The sequence below is a fragment of the Lycorma delicatula genome, chromosome 4 (genome assembly GCF_047948215.1).
Source record: "Lycorma delicatula isolate Av1 chromosome 4, ASM4794821v1, whole genome shotgun sequence".
NCBI lineage: Eukaryota > Metazoa > Arthropoda > Insecta > Hemiptera > Fulgoridae > Lycorma > Lycorma delicatula.
Genome location: NC_134458.1, coordinates 18523400 through 18539541, shown reverse-complemented (window position 1 = coordinate 18539541; position 16142 = coordinate 18523400). Strand labels below are relative to the sequence as shown.

Below are 16142 nucleotides of genomic sequence, written 5' to 3'. Positions count from 1 at the left end.
ACCAATATGCTACACAGATGAAAATGTTTAACATACAAGTAATAAAATTAAAAATTTTAAAAACCCACAAAGCTGTTTTGAAGAAACATATCTACTGCAGTGCCTCCTGGTGGCCTGTAATTGTAAAACATGTCTAACAGCCTGCTCTGAAGTGATACCTATGTAATGCAAATAACCACATTGAAATCGGTCCAATAGTTTTTGAGGAAAATTGTAACACACACACAACCTCTTACCCCAAACACGTATACTATCTTTGTTCCATCGTGGGTAAAAATGGACTATACAAAAATTGATTATCAGAAAACATTATTCAGGTCTTCATCAATGTTAGAATTTCCAGAAGCATCTCTTGTGTGAGGAATTCATTCTTCTTTTAAGGGGAAGAATTAGAAGGTGTATAGATGCTCTTTATATTAAAATGTATATGAGAAACCACTACTTTCCTCATTACTGAAGTGTGGTTCACTCCCTCCCAAATACAGTAGTTTATGTAAACAATCATTCACATATATAAAACAGATGATCACTTTAAGAAAAAAATGATAATGTTGTAAGTGCTTTGTTATGAAGTAAGAATATTTCAAAATTGTTTCACTCATATCAGATTCTTTTTAAGTTTAGTAACATTTTTTTCCTGTTTAGCCTCTGGGAATCACCGTCAGGTATTACTTCAGATAATGAATGAGGATAATATGTATGAGTGTAAGTGAAATGTAGTCTTGTACAGTCTCAGATCGACCATTTCTGAGATATGTGGTTAATTGAAACCCAACCATCAAAGAACACCGGTATACACGATCTAGTATTCAAATCTGTATAAAAGTAGCTACCTTTACTAGGATTTGAAAGTTGGAACTCTCGACTTCGAAATCAGCTTATTTGCGAAGATGCACTCCCCACTAGACCAATCCATTGGGTTAAGTTTAGTAACTGAACTGGCCGAAGAAATTACACCAATACTATCTGTAGTTGTTATGTTTAATCATGTACCAATCATATTAAACATTTTGATTTCTCAATATCTGTGTGTGACTTGTAAACAAGAATATAACAATGACTTGGTATTAATAAATAGCAGCATGGAAAGAGTAGATGTTACAAATAGTGAAGGTATGAAAGAACGAACGGTAGTAGTAGTACTGATGAATTCTACATAGAAAATAATTGACAATTTACCACAGTTTTTACTGCCGCTAAGTTGTGTTCAGTATTTAGATAATTCATTAAGTGAAATGTTTAACTCATCAATCAGTTAGAACAATTTGATAAAAATAAAATAATACACAGTTGTCATGAGGAAAAGAATGTAACATATATTTTATGAAAGATTAGCTCTCTAATACCAATAAAATTAAACCAGAAAGATAAATAAATGTCAAATGCACAGATGTAAATACCAAATGTGTTTGTTACATTATTTTATTATACAATACAGTTTTTCTAAACTTACTCCTCTCAATTATTTTATTTATCTCTCTTTCTGTTTATTTCAGACCTTTTATATCCTTTTTTTAGCATAAAATTCAGTTAATATAAAAACTAAATAGTCCCAGTCATTTTATCTTAAACTTTTCCACTGTTTTTTATTTTTAGGTGATTCACTTAGAATGATTTTTACTTGGATAAATATAATTTATTAATATTAATTATTTTTAGTCTATGCACTAGTGTGTAAACTTTGTCATGACTCATAAAATTTATCATGTTTCACTGGATTTCTACTAAAAATTAACAGCAGTTCACTTCTTAACAAATCAAATCAGTTAAGAAGTTTATTATTAGTAATTTCTTTTCAGATATTAACAAAATGTATACAACCATCTAATAAATTGGTACCTGTTACAGCTGTTAGGAATTACATATTTTTTTTTACTTTTGTAAATGTATGGAATTTTATGTTACCAATCAGATAACAAAAATAACATCTTAAATACTAAATATGTACAAAAGATTAAAGTGATTTTATTTAAATGATTTTTTTAGGGAACTCCTACATAAAGCCTTAGAACATAAATTTAATTGGGAGAAAAACAAAAAGTTCAACCACAAATTGAACCTGGTATCAAATATATTCTTGCAGATGTTTTAGTAAAAAAAAAACGCTAAAATAATCTAAATTAAAAAAAATAATAATGGAGGGTAAATTGTCTACAAAACCTCATAAATTCTGTAATTTCTTTAATTTAAAAATCTATTATTTTATTTACATTTTTAACCTAACTAAATCTGGAATCATATTAATAAAAAGAAATTAAGAATCTTATAGTAATGAAAATATTATGCTTACCTCTTTCTGAAGGGCAATATGTAATTTTGTTGATAAAAACAAAATTTATTAAAACCATTATTATTCAGATGTTATGTGCATACACAAAAACTTTTAAAACCAATAACATTGGTAAATATTCTTTGATAATCCTAACTACCATAAATAACAAAAGTCAAATATAACCTAATGAAAATATCAACAAAGATGTTAGTTATTAAAATCTGAACAGGAGTAATAGAACCAAAATGTTTCAGTAGCACAGAGATGACATTCAATTAATTCATCATATTTGTTTCTTAATACAAGTTTCTTAAAAGACTGATGGCAACAATATGTGTACAAATACATAGGCTAATTGTGACTTTTAAGAATCAGACCGTAGTATGTGCAGCATTTGTGAGCTACTACTTGTAGCCTTGACGTGCACATTCAGTGCTGTCACAACATTCTTGTCAACATGGGAATATCTGCTGGTATGAAGATAAAGCCTTTTAACACGTTTGCTGCAGCACAGCGCACATATGTGCCATAATAGGGAGTTTCTATGTGCTTGTCATCGTTTGGGTAATTCCAGTACAGTGCTGAACAGTAAAAGTTATTTAACTTAACTCTTATGGTGTATGGGCCTCATTGTTGCCATATTGTACTTGATGACTGTGTAATGAATATTTTATTTCTCTTTAAAACTAAAAATATTTTTTAAAATGATTTTATAGTCTACAATACCTCTCAGAAAACATGTGAACTAACTCTAGTTGAAACAGTTCTTTTATATATATTATTATTTAGCATCTATTCGTAATAATTATTAGGGGTAATTTTGCTGGACTGTTCCATTTCAGCATCATTTCTTTTATTAAAATATGACAAAATTTCTATAAAAAATTTCTTTATTGTAATTTATAATTTATTTATAGTATTAATTTAATAAAGATGAAAAATAAAATTAAGAATTTCAGACTATATAAATGATAAAATAGCATTCGATATTTATAAACATAAAAAACTTTTTTTCAGTGACATCACAAAATAATATTATGCTGAAAAGAAGTAATTAATCAAGTCAAAAATAAATTAATTTATTAATTATTTAATAATTTGGATGATGTCTATAAGCAAGAGTATAAACATTTTACGTGAAGCGATTCAAACCCAATTGTCTGGAAATAAATTTTATCTTTCATCCAGCGTTTATATTATTAAAATATACATTTAAATGGATGTTTTTTTAAGGAAAAATATTTCAACATTTCATTTAGGAATAAGATGACAAATCAAAACGGTGGGTAATGGATTAGGAGATGTAATATAATTTATCTAATTTATAAATAAAAATCAGCTTTTTTAACATTAAGTAATATTATGAATGTTTTATTGAAGAACTTGTGATAAAAATATATGAAAAGGAAATAAAATTGTCAGAAAGAGATTAAAAATGTGATATGCAGTACGGCACAAACATAAACCGAACGAAAATCCAAGGTCAAACAGTTCAGCATATAGAGTAATCCATATAAAAACTACATGCACAGTACAATACCTCAGGATGGGCCAATATGTGCAGTAACGCATAGTAGGTAATTACTATACAGCATCATAGCTGCTCGTACAGCAAGGTGGTTAAGTTCCCGAATTATCTGGCGCACCAAATATGTTAATAGTCAAATACTAGCATAACTGACCTCTACTTGACCAGAACTCCATGCCATACTATTAAAACAAATGCATGACTGTTATTTTATACTTATACATGAGGGTCATTCAACAATTAAACATTTTTAGTGAAGGAAATGCTTAATGCAGGCAATTGAAAATTTTGTAAGTATTAGTTGGCAACCTTGTGAAGACTGATAGTTAACTGTTTGATTAATATTTACATAAACATAACCTGTAAAGTCTTAGTTACGATGGTGTGTATGCTCAAAGAAAGTACTTTTGAAGAACAGTGTTCTGTAATCTGATTTTTATTTTTGAAAAGTGTACAACCACTCATTCCATCATTCAAAACAAACTGAACTAACATAAGACTCATGCAAGGTGGGTTCCCAGAGAGCTTACCATTCATCACTAAGCTGAGAGATTTCGCATTTGCACCAAACTTAAAAATCATTTCAATAATGAAGGTGACACATTTTTGGACAGGATTTTAACCTGTGATGAAACTTGGATACATCATTTTGAGCTGGAATCCAAGCATCAAAGCATGCACTGGAAACACCCTGAATGGCCTATCCTTAAGAAATTCAAAATGCAACCACCAGGTGGTAAGGTCATGTTAACCATCTTTTGGAGTGCCCACGGTCCAATTTTCTGTTATTTGAAGGAGCAATGCACTATCAACAGCCTATACTACTCAGCCATAACTGAGAACAAAGTTAAGCCCACATTGAAGAGGAAATGTCTGGTATGCCAGAAGAAAGGTGTGTTTCTTCAAGACAATGCTTGACATCATATGGCACAACTGATGCTGTAAACTATTGGCAAAATGGGTTGGGAGCTCCTACATCATCCTTCTTACGACCCTGACCTTGCCCCTTCGGATTTTTATCTGTTTGGTGTGATGAAAGAAGCTTTGTGTGGCATCAAGTTCAATGACAACAAAAAGGTAAAGAAAAAAATAAAACTGGCTTCGAGATCAAGGTAAAGAATTATTCACTTAAGGGATAAGAAGACTTGTAAAAAGAAGGGACAAGTTGGAGGGGATTACGTGTAAAAGTAATAAAAAAAATTATATTTATTTACTACACCATATTTGCTGTACAAGTATTTGTTCAATTACTGAATGACCTTCATAGCTTGTTGGACAAAAAGTACCCTGGAAGAGTATCTTGGATGGAAATAGAGGGTCCAATATTTTTCACTGAAACAGTAACATGTGAACACTACCAGCAGATTATAACCAACTTCATAGTGCTGCAAGAAGATAAAAGCAATTGCTGGTTGCAGAAAGACGGTAAAACCAGTGCTTTGTGGGCAACAGCCCACAGAGTGATAGCAGCAACATTGCTGCTAAGTGAGTTCTTTGTGAAAAGTCATTTTCTGTGGTCTACAGCCACCTATGTTGCCAAATTTTTTCCCATGGATTTTTTTGTTTAAAAAAAGTGTTAAGAAATAGTTTTTGCACAAGTGATAATTCAAATAAAGCATTGGAGTCAAAATACTCCATATCAGCACTGCAACCATTAAAAAAGTTGCTGTTAACATGAAGAAAGGTATTGATTCCTGTACAAATGTAAGTGGAGGATATTTCAGACATTTATTAAAACAAAATTACCTTAAGTAATAAAATTATTTAATTTTTTTTCTTAAAATTAAATAAAGCTTTTTCATAGGCTGGTTTCCATGTACGTTTTTTTCTATAAGAGTTGCTATAACGTTTTGCTCACCTATACTACTTTCAAATTACAGTTAAGATTGTACTAGAGTAATAGAATATATCTAATACTAGAATACAAAAAAAATTGACTAAACAGTAATTTTCATGATATTAATGGCATGACCCTCAATAAATTATTTGTGTAGGCAGCATCGATTAATAATTTACTTATTCATTACCTTATATGAATCAAGAGATAAACGCAATTATAAATGAATATAAAGTACTGACCAACAGAAGTAAGGTTAAAAGACCATGTAATCTGATGTGAAGGCAAAAAACAGGATTCAGCCACTCGATGAAGAGTCATTTGAGACAGTTTTTGAGTGAAGACAAAACAGTAATGTTTTGCATCTGTTGACTTACGACTAGCTGGAGATACAACTACATAAGTTGTAGAGTTCTCTGCCCAACTACCATGACAACTGTAACCTGGAAATATTTTTTAAAAACCTGTTAACATTATATATTTTTCAGTTATGCAGTTTTTATATGTACTACAGATAAACATACAATAATTTATAAAGGTAAATGTTCAGCATCGATATGAAATCTACCACATGCTAAGCTTTGTAAGCTTCTACGTCTACACCAAATTTAAATTCCTAACAAAAATAAAAATTTAATTTTTAAATAAAAAAAATAAATGAATAAAATGAACTTACTAATGTGGGAATTTACGAAACAATGTACTAAGACTATGCTGCTTGATAAGTTTACATCCTAAGATTGCTCTCTCGAGTTTCACAAAAAACCAGTTACAGTAACTCAACACATAAAAAATGTTATTAACAGCAATGAATAATTACACATTATTTATTCGTTATGAAACAAACTATATATATATATATATATATAATAAAAATAAAAAATAACAAAAACACAATTTGACTTAGAACACCCATTATTAGTCTACTTGAAATTCGTAGAACCCTTATTATTTATCTATTTGAACATATCAGAATTTCCACAAATCATCTTATCGATACGGAATTGGCCAATCCGAAATTAATTCTAGTTATAATTTTGAATTTAATTTATCATTATAACAAGTAACATTTTTAATAGTTTTTTTATAAAACACTCGACGGATTAGTAACTTTGTAATTGATCCATTAAGTATTTTTACGGAGAGGCCTTTAATAATAGTTTCTCATACCTGTATACAGAATAAAACATAAATTGCAAACCTCCTGAACAGTTTTTCGAACAAAGAACTACACTCAATACTAACACCCACGAATCCCAACACAAACTTTGTCTTTCCGATGATCTCACCAGTCTAACCCCACCACCATTTCTGAGAATTATACAGCTGTGTGAGTGCATGTACGCACTTTAACGTAACGCTTTCTGTGGGAAAACTTTGTTCAGTTTGCAAGCATGATGTTATACTATGATAAAATGTTATTTTTAGAAAGAATATGCGATAAAAAACAAATCGTGCCGTGATTATCCACTATCAGTCTTTTCTGAATAAATCCATCTAACCTTGCATTTTAAAATCGTCCGTCGACGTAATAAAAAATTTATAAAATATAAAGTATAAAATATAAATAAAGTAACCAACTTAATTAAGCCCTATGAGCCTAATTTAGCCAAAATTTATAATGGTTACAGCTTAATTATCTAATTGTTACCTAATAATTAGATAACACATTACATACTATCTAACATATTACATAATAATCACCTTCTAAATTTTTGTATTATTTTTTATAATCTAATGTATGTAATATACATTATTATTGAAAACTGTGAAGCTAAACTATTATTATAACTATCAAAACAGTTCCACTGTTGAAAGTAAATTTAACTGTTTTTTTTTTAGATTAAAAAAAAGTTTTTCTTATAAATGTTAGATATCCATAAAAAAAACTAGGTAAAATTAATCTATTTATTTCACCAAATTTCAAAAAGATCACCTGAATCAAAAATTTACTTATGACATTTAGGTATAATTTAGTTTTTTTTAATTTTATTTCATATAATAATACATATATATATATATATGTGTGTGTGTGTGTGTGTGTGTGTGTGTGTGTGTGTGTAAATATATACAAGCAACACAATTTTTTTTTATATCCAATTATATGAAGTATATTATGTATTTATTTTTCAATAATTTTTCATAATATAAATCTATCACAGTCTTAGTGTTAGCTGTCAAAACTATTCCGAGTCAGTGTTCTCCTTTATTAATATCAGGTATCACCTAGGAACCTTTTGGGAATCATTATAGAAGAAAAAAGTAAATGCAATAGCTTCTGTTATAAAATTAATACATTCATTCATACTCCATAATTTTCATTACCATTTTTCTGATGTACGTATAATATTGTTTTACTCTTCAACATTATAGGGTGAAATTTTTACTTCACTATTTGTGATTTACTTCAATGTTACAGTACAGATACACGGGTACTAAGTTTCCATGACATAATAATATGCCACCTTTTATACCAACGTAACATAATAACTATCTGTGCCTATTTTTATACCAAGAGGTTAAAATTAAATCATAACAGAATAATGTAAACAGGAAGAAATAAGAGTCGGCATACTTTACCTATGCTTGGTTCATCTGGACAAGTTGAATGAAATTCCATCGTATCAGGTGGTGAATTACATCCAATTGCAAGAAGGTCAAATGCATTTTCTTCATTGCAATGCACCATTTGCTTTGTAGGTACTTCAATTGTCATTACCGTCTTAGTTTGTGGTCGCAATATGCCATATCTACCCGGATTAGGACATGGTAGAGGAGGTAATGATGCGGCTAAAAAAATAAAATAACAAGTTAAAACCGTAAAACCAGAATTTACGATATATAAATCTAATATTAATAATTTAATATAAAATATAAATAATGATAAATATTTTTATCTCAATTTTTATTAACTCAATAAGAGAACTACCAGTTACAAAATGTATAAATCAAGTACTAGTTGAAGATTTTAATTGTTAAACCACAATAATCAGTTACAAAGGAATAAGAAAAATAATAAAAGATTTGTTTATCTTACGAATAAAAAAATATACTCACTGACAAGTGTAACTGGACTAGGAAGGTTTTGCATATCTAAGTAACCAGGAGAGCATGCTTCACTAGGTTCTTGAACTTTTTCATCTAGAAGTTTAAAAAAATAAATTCATAAACAATTTAAGCATAAAAATCCCAAATTACATAGTTTAGTAATTAATTTAGTTACTATGTATCCACCAGTAGCTAGAGAGAAAAAATTCAGCTTTACAAGTAAAATAAATAAATAAATATACCATATTTTCTCAAATATAGCTCGAGGTTTTTTCCTACATTTTCTCCCATACAATGGAAGGTGGACTTATATGTGAGGCTGACGTACATTGGATTTGACTGGGTTTTTAAGTTGTTTTGTAGTTTATTTTCATTTCTATATTCATGATGGGGGACTTATTACAGTTTATAATAATAACTATCTTCAGTTATTATTATAATAAATAAAAGTACCTAATTAAGAATTTCTTATTTTCATAAAGACATTGACTTTTTAAATTAGAATAAAGGTAGATTTAAAATAGAATTAGATTTTCAAACTTTTAAAGAAAAGGGATGATTAAATGAAATACATAACCGGTGAATATTTTTAATTTTCCTATTTCTGTGAAACTGTGATTTTTAATTTTAATTTTTTCTTCAAATAATAGTTAGTTAAACATTTATTTTTAGCATGTATTTGATAATTTCTTTTCTATCTTGATATAGTGAGTCGATACACGGATTATCTACCTGCATGTACAGTTAAGGATTAGAACATGCAAGATAAACACAGGTGTCAATTATATAAAGGTTGTTGTATTAAAATCCTATACTTTGGGTGAGGAATTTTGAAATTCTCCTTTACAAAGAGATGCCCGTTAGAAAGGTCTCGCTGTAATTCATAACAGTTTTTCTATTGTTTTGTTTGTATATAAACCTGATTTTAGTTTTCGACTCTCAGTTTAAAGCTATTTGGCTTGAAGGTATCATCCCATTTAAAAAAAAAAAAAAAAAAAAAACATTTATTGTAATTTTTTCCCCCCAGAAACGAGTGAAAGTGTAAAAGGATTTTGCCAAAATTTTGACGTGAAATTTAAATTACAAGTAATAAGTGAAGCCAAAAATTTCTAATACTTATGGTGCAACCAGAAAATATTGTGTCCACAAAAAATGCATTGTTAGAGGAAGCAGACAGACTCCTTACTGACCACAATATCTTTCTGGACAACTTTTACAGGACCACAGTAAGGCCATTTTTAAGAAATAGATGTTTTAGTTCTCAAATTCATTAAAGAAAATAGAAGTAAAGGTTTTTGTATTACAAAATTAGATTGTAAGACAACGCTTTTGATGCAACCGTGATTAAAGGCTGTGAAATTGAATTGAATAAAAAGTCCAGAAAATTTTAAAGGAAGTTTAGGTTGGTACAGATACATGATGAAAAGGAATGGGCCAGCCTTAAGACATCGTACAACATTAGCTCAACTGTTACCAGAAGATTATGAGGAAAATGTTATTGCTTTCCGGAAACGTGTTATTAATTTAAGAAAAACACATAATTATCTGCTAACCAGGATTGGTAATGCTGATCGAATTCTTTTTTTTTTTTTTGATATGCCTACAAATACAACAGTCAATGTAAAAGATGAAAAATCTGTGTTAATTAAAACAAGTGGAAATGAAAAAGCACAGATAACTGTTATACTGTTTGTGTTAGCTGATGGATCAAAATTGCCACAGTTTATGATTTTAAAGAGAGAAACATTGCCAAAAGAAACATTATTGTATAAGCAAATGAAAAATGTTGGATAGGTAAGTCTTTGATCAAAGACTGGCATAAAACAGTCTGGTCCAGAAACTTAGGTCTTAGAAGACAATGGTCAGTGTTGATATTAGATCCATTCAAGAATCATTTGACTGAAAATGTAAAATTGGAAATAACACAGATTTAGTTATAATACCTGGCTGTATGACTTCACAGTTACAGCTTTTGGATGTAGTTGTGAAAAAGCTTTTTAAAGATAATGTTAAACAAAAATTATAATTGTTGGATGTAAAGCAACAGTCATTGGCTAACTTCTACTGGAAGAATAAAAACCTTTCTGTGAGCTTATTATGCGAGTGGATTATTAAGTCATGGAACTCTAACACCAGACAGCATTAGACAAGGATTTAAAAAAAATTTGCATTAACAATACATTAGATGGAACTGAAGATGATATTCTGCAGGAGGAAGAATCAAGTAATGAAAACATTTTATTTTCAGATGGCAATAGTGATGACGAAAAACTATTTAAATAAAAATAAAAAAATTGCCATCATTATTATTTCTTTTAAAATATTTCTTATTAAAAATTTTTATACGATTTTACATTTATTTTTTTTACTATACTAAAATAGTATAATAAAATACTAATATAATAGTATAATAAAAACATAAATTTAGTATTATGTAATTATGTATAATAAATTTTGAAATTAATCTCTAATTGGTGGTAAAATTTTATTTGGTGGAAATAAGAATTCTACGGAGGGTTTACATAAAAATTAAATTTAAAAATGGTGGATGGGTTGACCTATATTTGGGTAGATGTATATTCAAGAAAATACAGCATATTATTATAATTTAAATTAATAAAATAAACAATTACATTCAATAACATAGTGATATTAGTAATTGATTTCTGCTTTCAACTGATTATCACATTAGCTAACAATTAATAATATTACAAATTTACATAAACAAAATAGTAGCGATATATTTTAGCAATATGCTCATGTATTATCATAATTATATATATATATATATATATATATATATATATATATATATATTATTATATATACATATATTTATGCATACATGTGATATATTTTAGCATTTTATGGTCAGTTCACAGTTATTATCAGATAGGAATGAATAAATGTTTAAAGTAGAGATAATTTAAGACAATTTCATTAACTAAATAACATGATTATCAGATTCTATCTGTTTAATTATGAATTCGTATATTTTTCTAAATATATAAGAAATACTCTTCTAAAATATCTATTTCTTCGTTTTAGTATAAGATTTCCAAATTATTATCGGTGCAAGTCAATGACTTTGTTTTTATCATGAGCATATAGAAAAAAAGAATAAAAGGAATTCCCAAAAAAATGCAAAAATTAAAAACCTAAAATCATTATAGGATGATTAGCTGGCAAAATCTGCCTAAATCCTTATTTGTTGTCGTAGTTTTAATTATACCCAACCTCTCTTGTCAATCATTCAGCACAAAAATTTCCAAGTAGCACTTTGACTTCAATTAGACTTTGTAGCTGCCCTATATCCAATTTATTATTAATATAAAATATCCAGTGTATTATTATAAAACAGAAATAATTGTGGTAAAAAAATTTCACAAAATTAACAACTATAAATTTAACTTTTGAAATTTTCAAGTTTATATAGATGTCAATACTCTAGAAACAAGTACTTTTGATTAAAATACAGTGAAATTATTTGATTACAGTTGAATTGATTCAGTTATCATTGGTTTAAATAACTGTGCCTAAGTGCATCTTTCATTATTCAGAACTTATTCTGCTGGATCATTAATGTCTTTAAATAAAGTCCTTGTTAGTCTGATCAATATATATTTTATTTATATTTAATTTAAAACACATTTAGATACATTTTCACTTTTTTAAATATTATATTATTAGTAAATTACCTCACATTGTTAGGTTTAAAATGGTGTACATGTACAATATTAATGTTTAAAAAGATTATAATTAATGTATTTACATTTAGTTTCACATTTTAAGTTCCATCTTTTACAGTTTGATTTACACAAATGTATATGTTTTACGTAAGTAAGAAGAAAAGAATTATATAGCTTATTTATCATTAATAAGGAGGACATGAAGTTGAACATAGCTGTCCATCAAACATCTTAAGGACTTTTTCTTTATAATACTGTAATAACATGAAATAATATAAATAATCTTTGTTTGTAATCTCAATAAGTTTAACAATATAATTATAAATATGTATTATACAAAGAAAAATAATGTAAGATGCTGTATGATAACATGATTATTGAAGAAAAGTTACAGCTAATAAAATGAAATAATAAATGATTATAAAAATATATTATACAATATGATATAAATATCAGAAAAAAAAATTACACATATTGCTTATAGTTAAGTTATTGAATCAATAATTTCAAATTATGTTCACATTGGTTGTATGTAATACAATAATAAATAGTAATGAATAATAACAATCATAGAGCTCGGATATATAATAAGTTGTAAATATATAAGTTGCTTAATCAGCAATATTTTCTTCACGTAAGTGCATATATATCTTAATAATTGTCTTTAATAGTAAATAGAGTAATTTATACTGCTTATTGAACCTAACTCATACAGATTAGGATTTCTTTAAAAGTGTTGTTCGTGAGTCCTTATGACAATGAGGTGTATTCATTGGTGAGCATCTCACTCCAATGAAGAAGATTTAGTGTAAATAATGCATAAATATCGGAAATCTATTTTGATTGGGATCGATAACACTGATAGAAAAAAAATTTTTTAATGTTTCTCTAAGTGTAATACCATTTCGTGAATTGCTTTTTTGCAAACATTACAGATCTGTAAATACAATTTTTCTATCACCCTTAGTTTTAAATAAATTATACTTAAAAAAAATTAAGGGAAAATATAGTTACAATCTGTAAAATTTATATTTGCACAGCCATACCTGCGTTAGAATGATTTCAGTGATGCTTTTCTTTTATAAATAGCCTCAGGCACATCCCAAATTAATGTCCAACAGTAATCGGCTAGGAAGTTAGTATTCCTTTTCCCTTTATAGCGGCTTTCCATCACCAAATTGTCTTGGTGGAAACGTTCATTGTGTTCGAGACTTACGTCTCTGAAGTTGTCCAGAAAAAATTCAGATGTGACTAGAGGAAATGTATTTTCAAAGACATATTACATCCCATACCTCTGCATTAAGTAAGAAGTTGATTAACAATATCGTAGTAATTGTCGATTTTTGTTTGCTGAGAAAACTTTTGCAAACATCTTTAAATGAAGCCCAAGCTGCACTTTCTACATTATTTAACACTGAATTAAATACACCATCATTGACCAACTCTCTTATTTGAGGACCAACAAATATTCCTACTTTACTTTTTCCTTCACTTGCATTCAAAAATTTCTGCCTGATGTACAAAAATCTGGGACTATCTTCTTCATAGCTTTTACAAAATTTTTCATTAGTCCTAGCTTGATATGGAGAGGGGGTAAAAATATATTTTGGGTTCAACTAAGGGCTCATGAATAATATTTTTCCCATTTGGACTTAAGTTGTCTCGTTTCTTCCACTCTTTGGCAACATAATGTTTATTCCTAGCTCAGTTGCCCTGTTCACAAAGAAAACACATGTGCTTAGTATAACCATCTGGATGCCTAACAAAGTAGCTATAACTTTCAAATCACCACATATCTTCCAGCTATGTTTTTTTATAATTCATTTTTTCAAGAATGTCTTCCATCACATCACACCATAAGTGATTGGTATCGAAGGATATTTGAATCGTTGTGTAGTAGACCACTTTTAAAGTATACTTGGATGAATCTATGAAAAGGCACCAGTCCTCAGGTATAATGAACTTGTTCTAAGTGCAACATAAGCTCATCAATGTTTGTGCAATAAACCAAATTATTTTCATCAATAAAGTACTGAGAAAGTTGTTTTTGACGTCTTCGAAAGCCCAAAATTTTTGTATTTTTTTTGAAGAAAATTCCTACCTTGCAGTCTCGATCATAACAGTTCAGCTTGATTTTTTGATAAATCTAAATCCCTAACCAAGTCAATTAATTCACCTTGTGATATAAGATGTGGCTTATTAAAAATAATTTAAAATCAAAATCACTGTCTTCTTCAGTACTGCCTGATTCTTCATCACTGCTTTCGAACCATACATTCACAGGTGGTTCAGGAACTAGAATAATTTCACTGTGAGGTACAGGCCTGATTGCAGATTGCAATGAAGGATATTTTTACAGTATATTTAGATTTTTTAGAAATTTCAGACACACTTGTTAAATAAAAGTATCAATCGATTACATGATCCTTTGGTTCATGCCAAACCATAGGTACACCAAATGGCAACGCCTTTCATGTACCTTTCAGCCATCCTCTTCAATATACAGAACAATTAGTGCGTACTATATGAGAAGCCCGTGTCTTATCCTGATCACCAATTTTATACTGAAAGTATAAATGATATGCTTTTTTAATTAAAGGTGTAATGTTTTTTCTATTTGATTTTACAGTAAACTCACCACATACAAAACAAAAGGCATCCAAATCATTTAGATAATTTCGAGGCATTATGACATTGCACTGTTAGCAAACTTAAGACGGCAATAAGACTGAACAAAATTAATTCATTCCTAAATCCAGTGCTTAATACAAACAACACAGCTGTGTTTTCAGCTTCATGTTTTGACCTGCACAGACATGATTAATCTTGTCCACGAAGGCTCATTCTTCAGTATCACATTTGATATCATAATACATGACTATGATATGATTTAATTCTTTGTCTAGTATTGTTTATTTATAGCTTAAAAATTATGTCAACAAAGTTAAACAATAAAAAATGAGCTAACAAAATACAATATAGGAGCTTAAAGTGCTATAAACTGTACGTTGAAAAATGAAAAAATCCTGTAATTAAAATTTAAAAATTTTTCAAAAATGGTGGGTGATAGAAAAATTCTGAGTTAATATTCGAAGAAAGGTCCGGGTCCGGATAGAATTCCAGGGGAGGAAGCCAAGATGGTGGTGGGGGCATTCCCGTGGACGGTGCTGGACTGTATTAACCAGGCTTTCACGCGGGGTGCTTTCCCATCATGCTGGAAGAAGGCACGCTTGGTACTTCTACCCAAGCCGGGGAGGAATCCACACCAGCCAGGATCTTTCCGTCCAGTGTGCTTACTCAGTACACTGGGCAAGATCTATGAATGTGTCGTGGGAAGGCGGCTCTTGGCAGAGGTACAGGAGCAAGGGGGACTCTCCCCTCGTCAATTTGGATTCTGGAAGGGCATGTCTGCGGTCCACGCAATTCGGGAGGTGATGTACTCTCAAATGGTACGCAGCGGACAAGAGCGATTCCGGCCTTGATACTGTTGGATGTCCGGAACGCCTTCAACAGCCTGCCATGGGAGGTCATCGGGCAGGCGTTGAGGGCAAAAGGAGTCTCCGGACAACTTCAACCGATCATTAGTAACTACTTAAGTGACAGGGAAGTGTGCACGTTCACGGATACTAGCGAACGAATGTTTCAGATGCGAGCGGGGGTCCTGCAAGGCTCTGTGCTGGGCCCTCTCTTGTGGAACATCACATATGATGGGAGTTCTTTGCCAGGCTTATCCAGAGGGGGTTGAAGTCTTCGGATTCGCCGACAACC

General features: G+C 29.7%; 1 protein-coding gene across 1 annotated transcript in view; it reads right to left on the bottom strand.

Annotated features, from left to right (window-relative positions):
* LOC142323154 (uncharacterized) overlaps positions 1–16142 on the bottom strand; it is a 178121-nt gene that overhangs the window by 18497 nt on the left and 143482 nt on the right. The window contains exons 9-11 of the mRNA XM_075362429.1: positions 8695–8778; positions 8218–8427; positions 5880–6080 (exon numbers count right to left, since the gene is read on the bottom strand). Coding sequence (XP_075218544.1) covers positions 5880–6080; positions 8218–8427; positions 8695–8778 — 495 coding nt within the window. The remainder of the gene's footprint in view (positions 1–5879; positions 6081–8217; positions 8428–8694; positions 8779–16142) is intronic.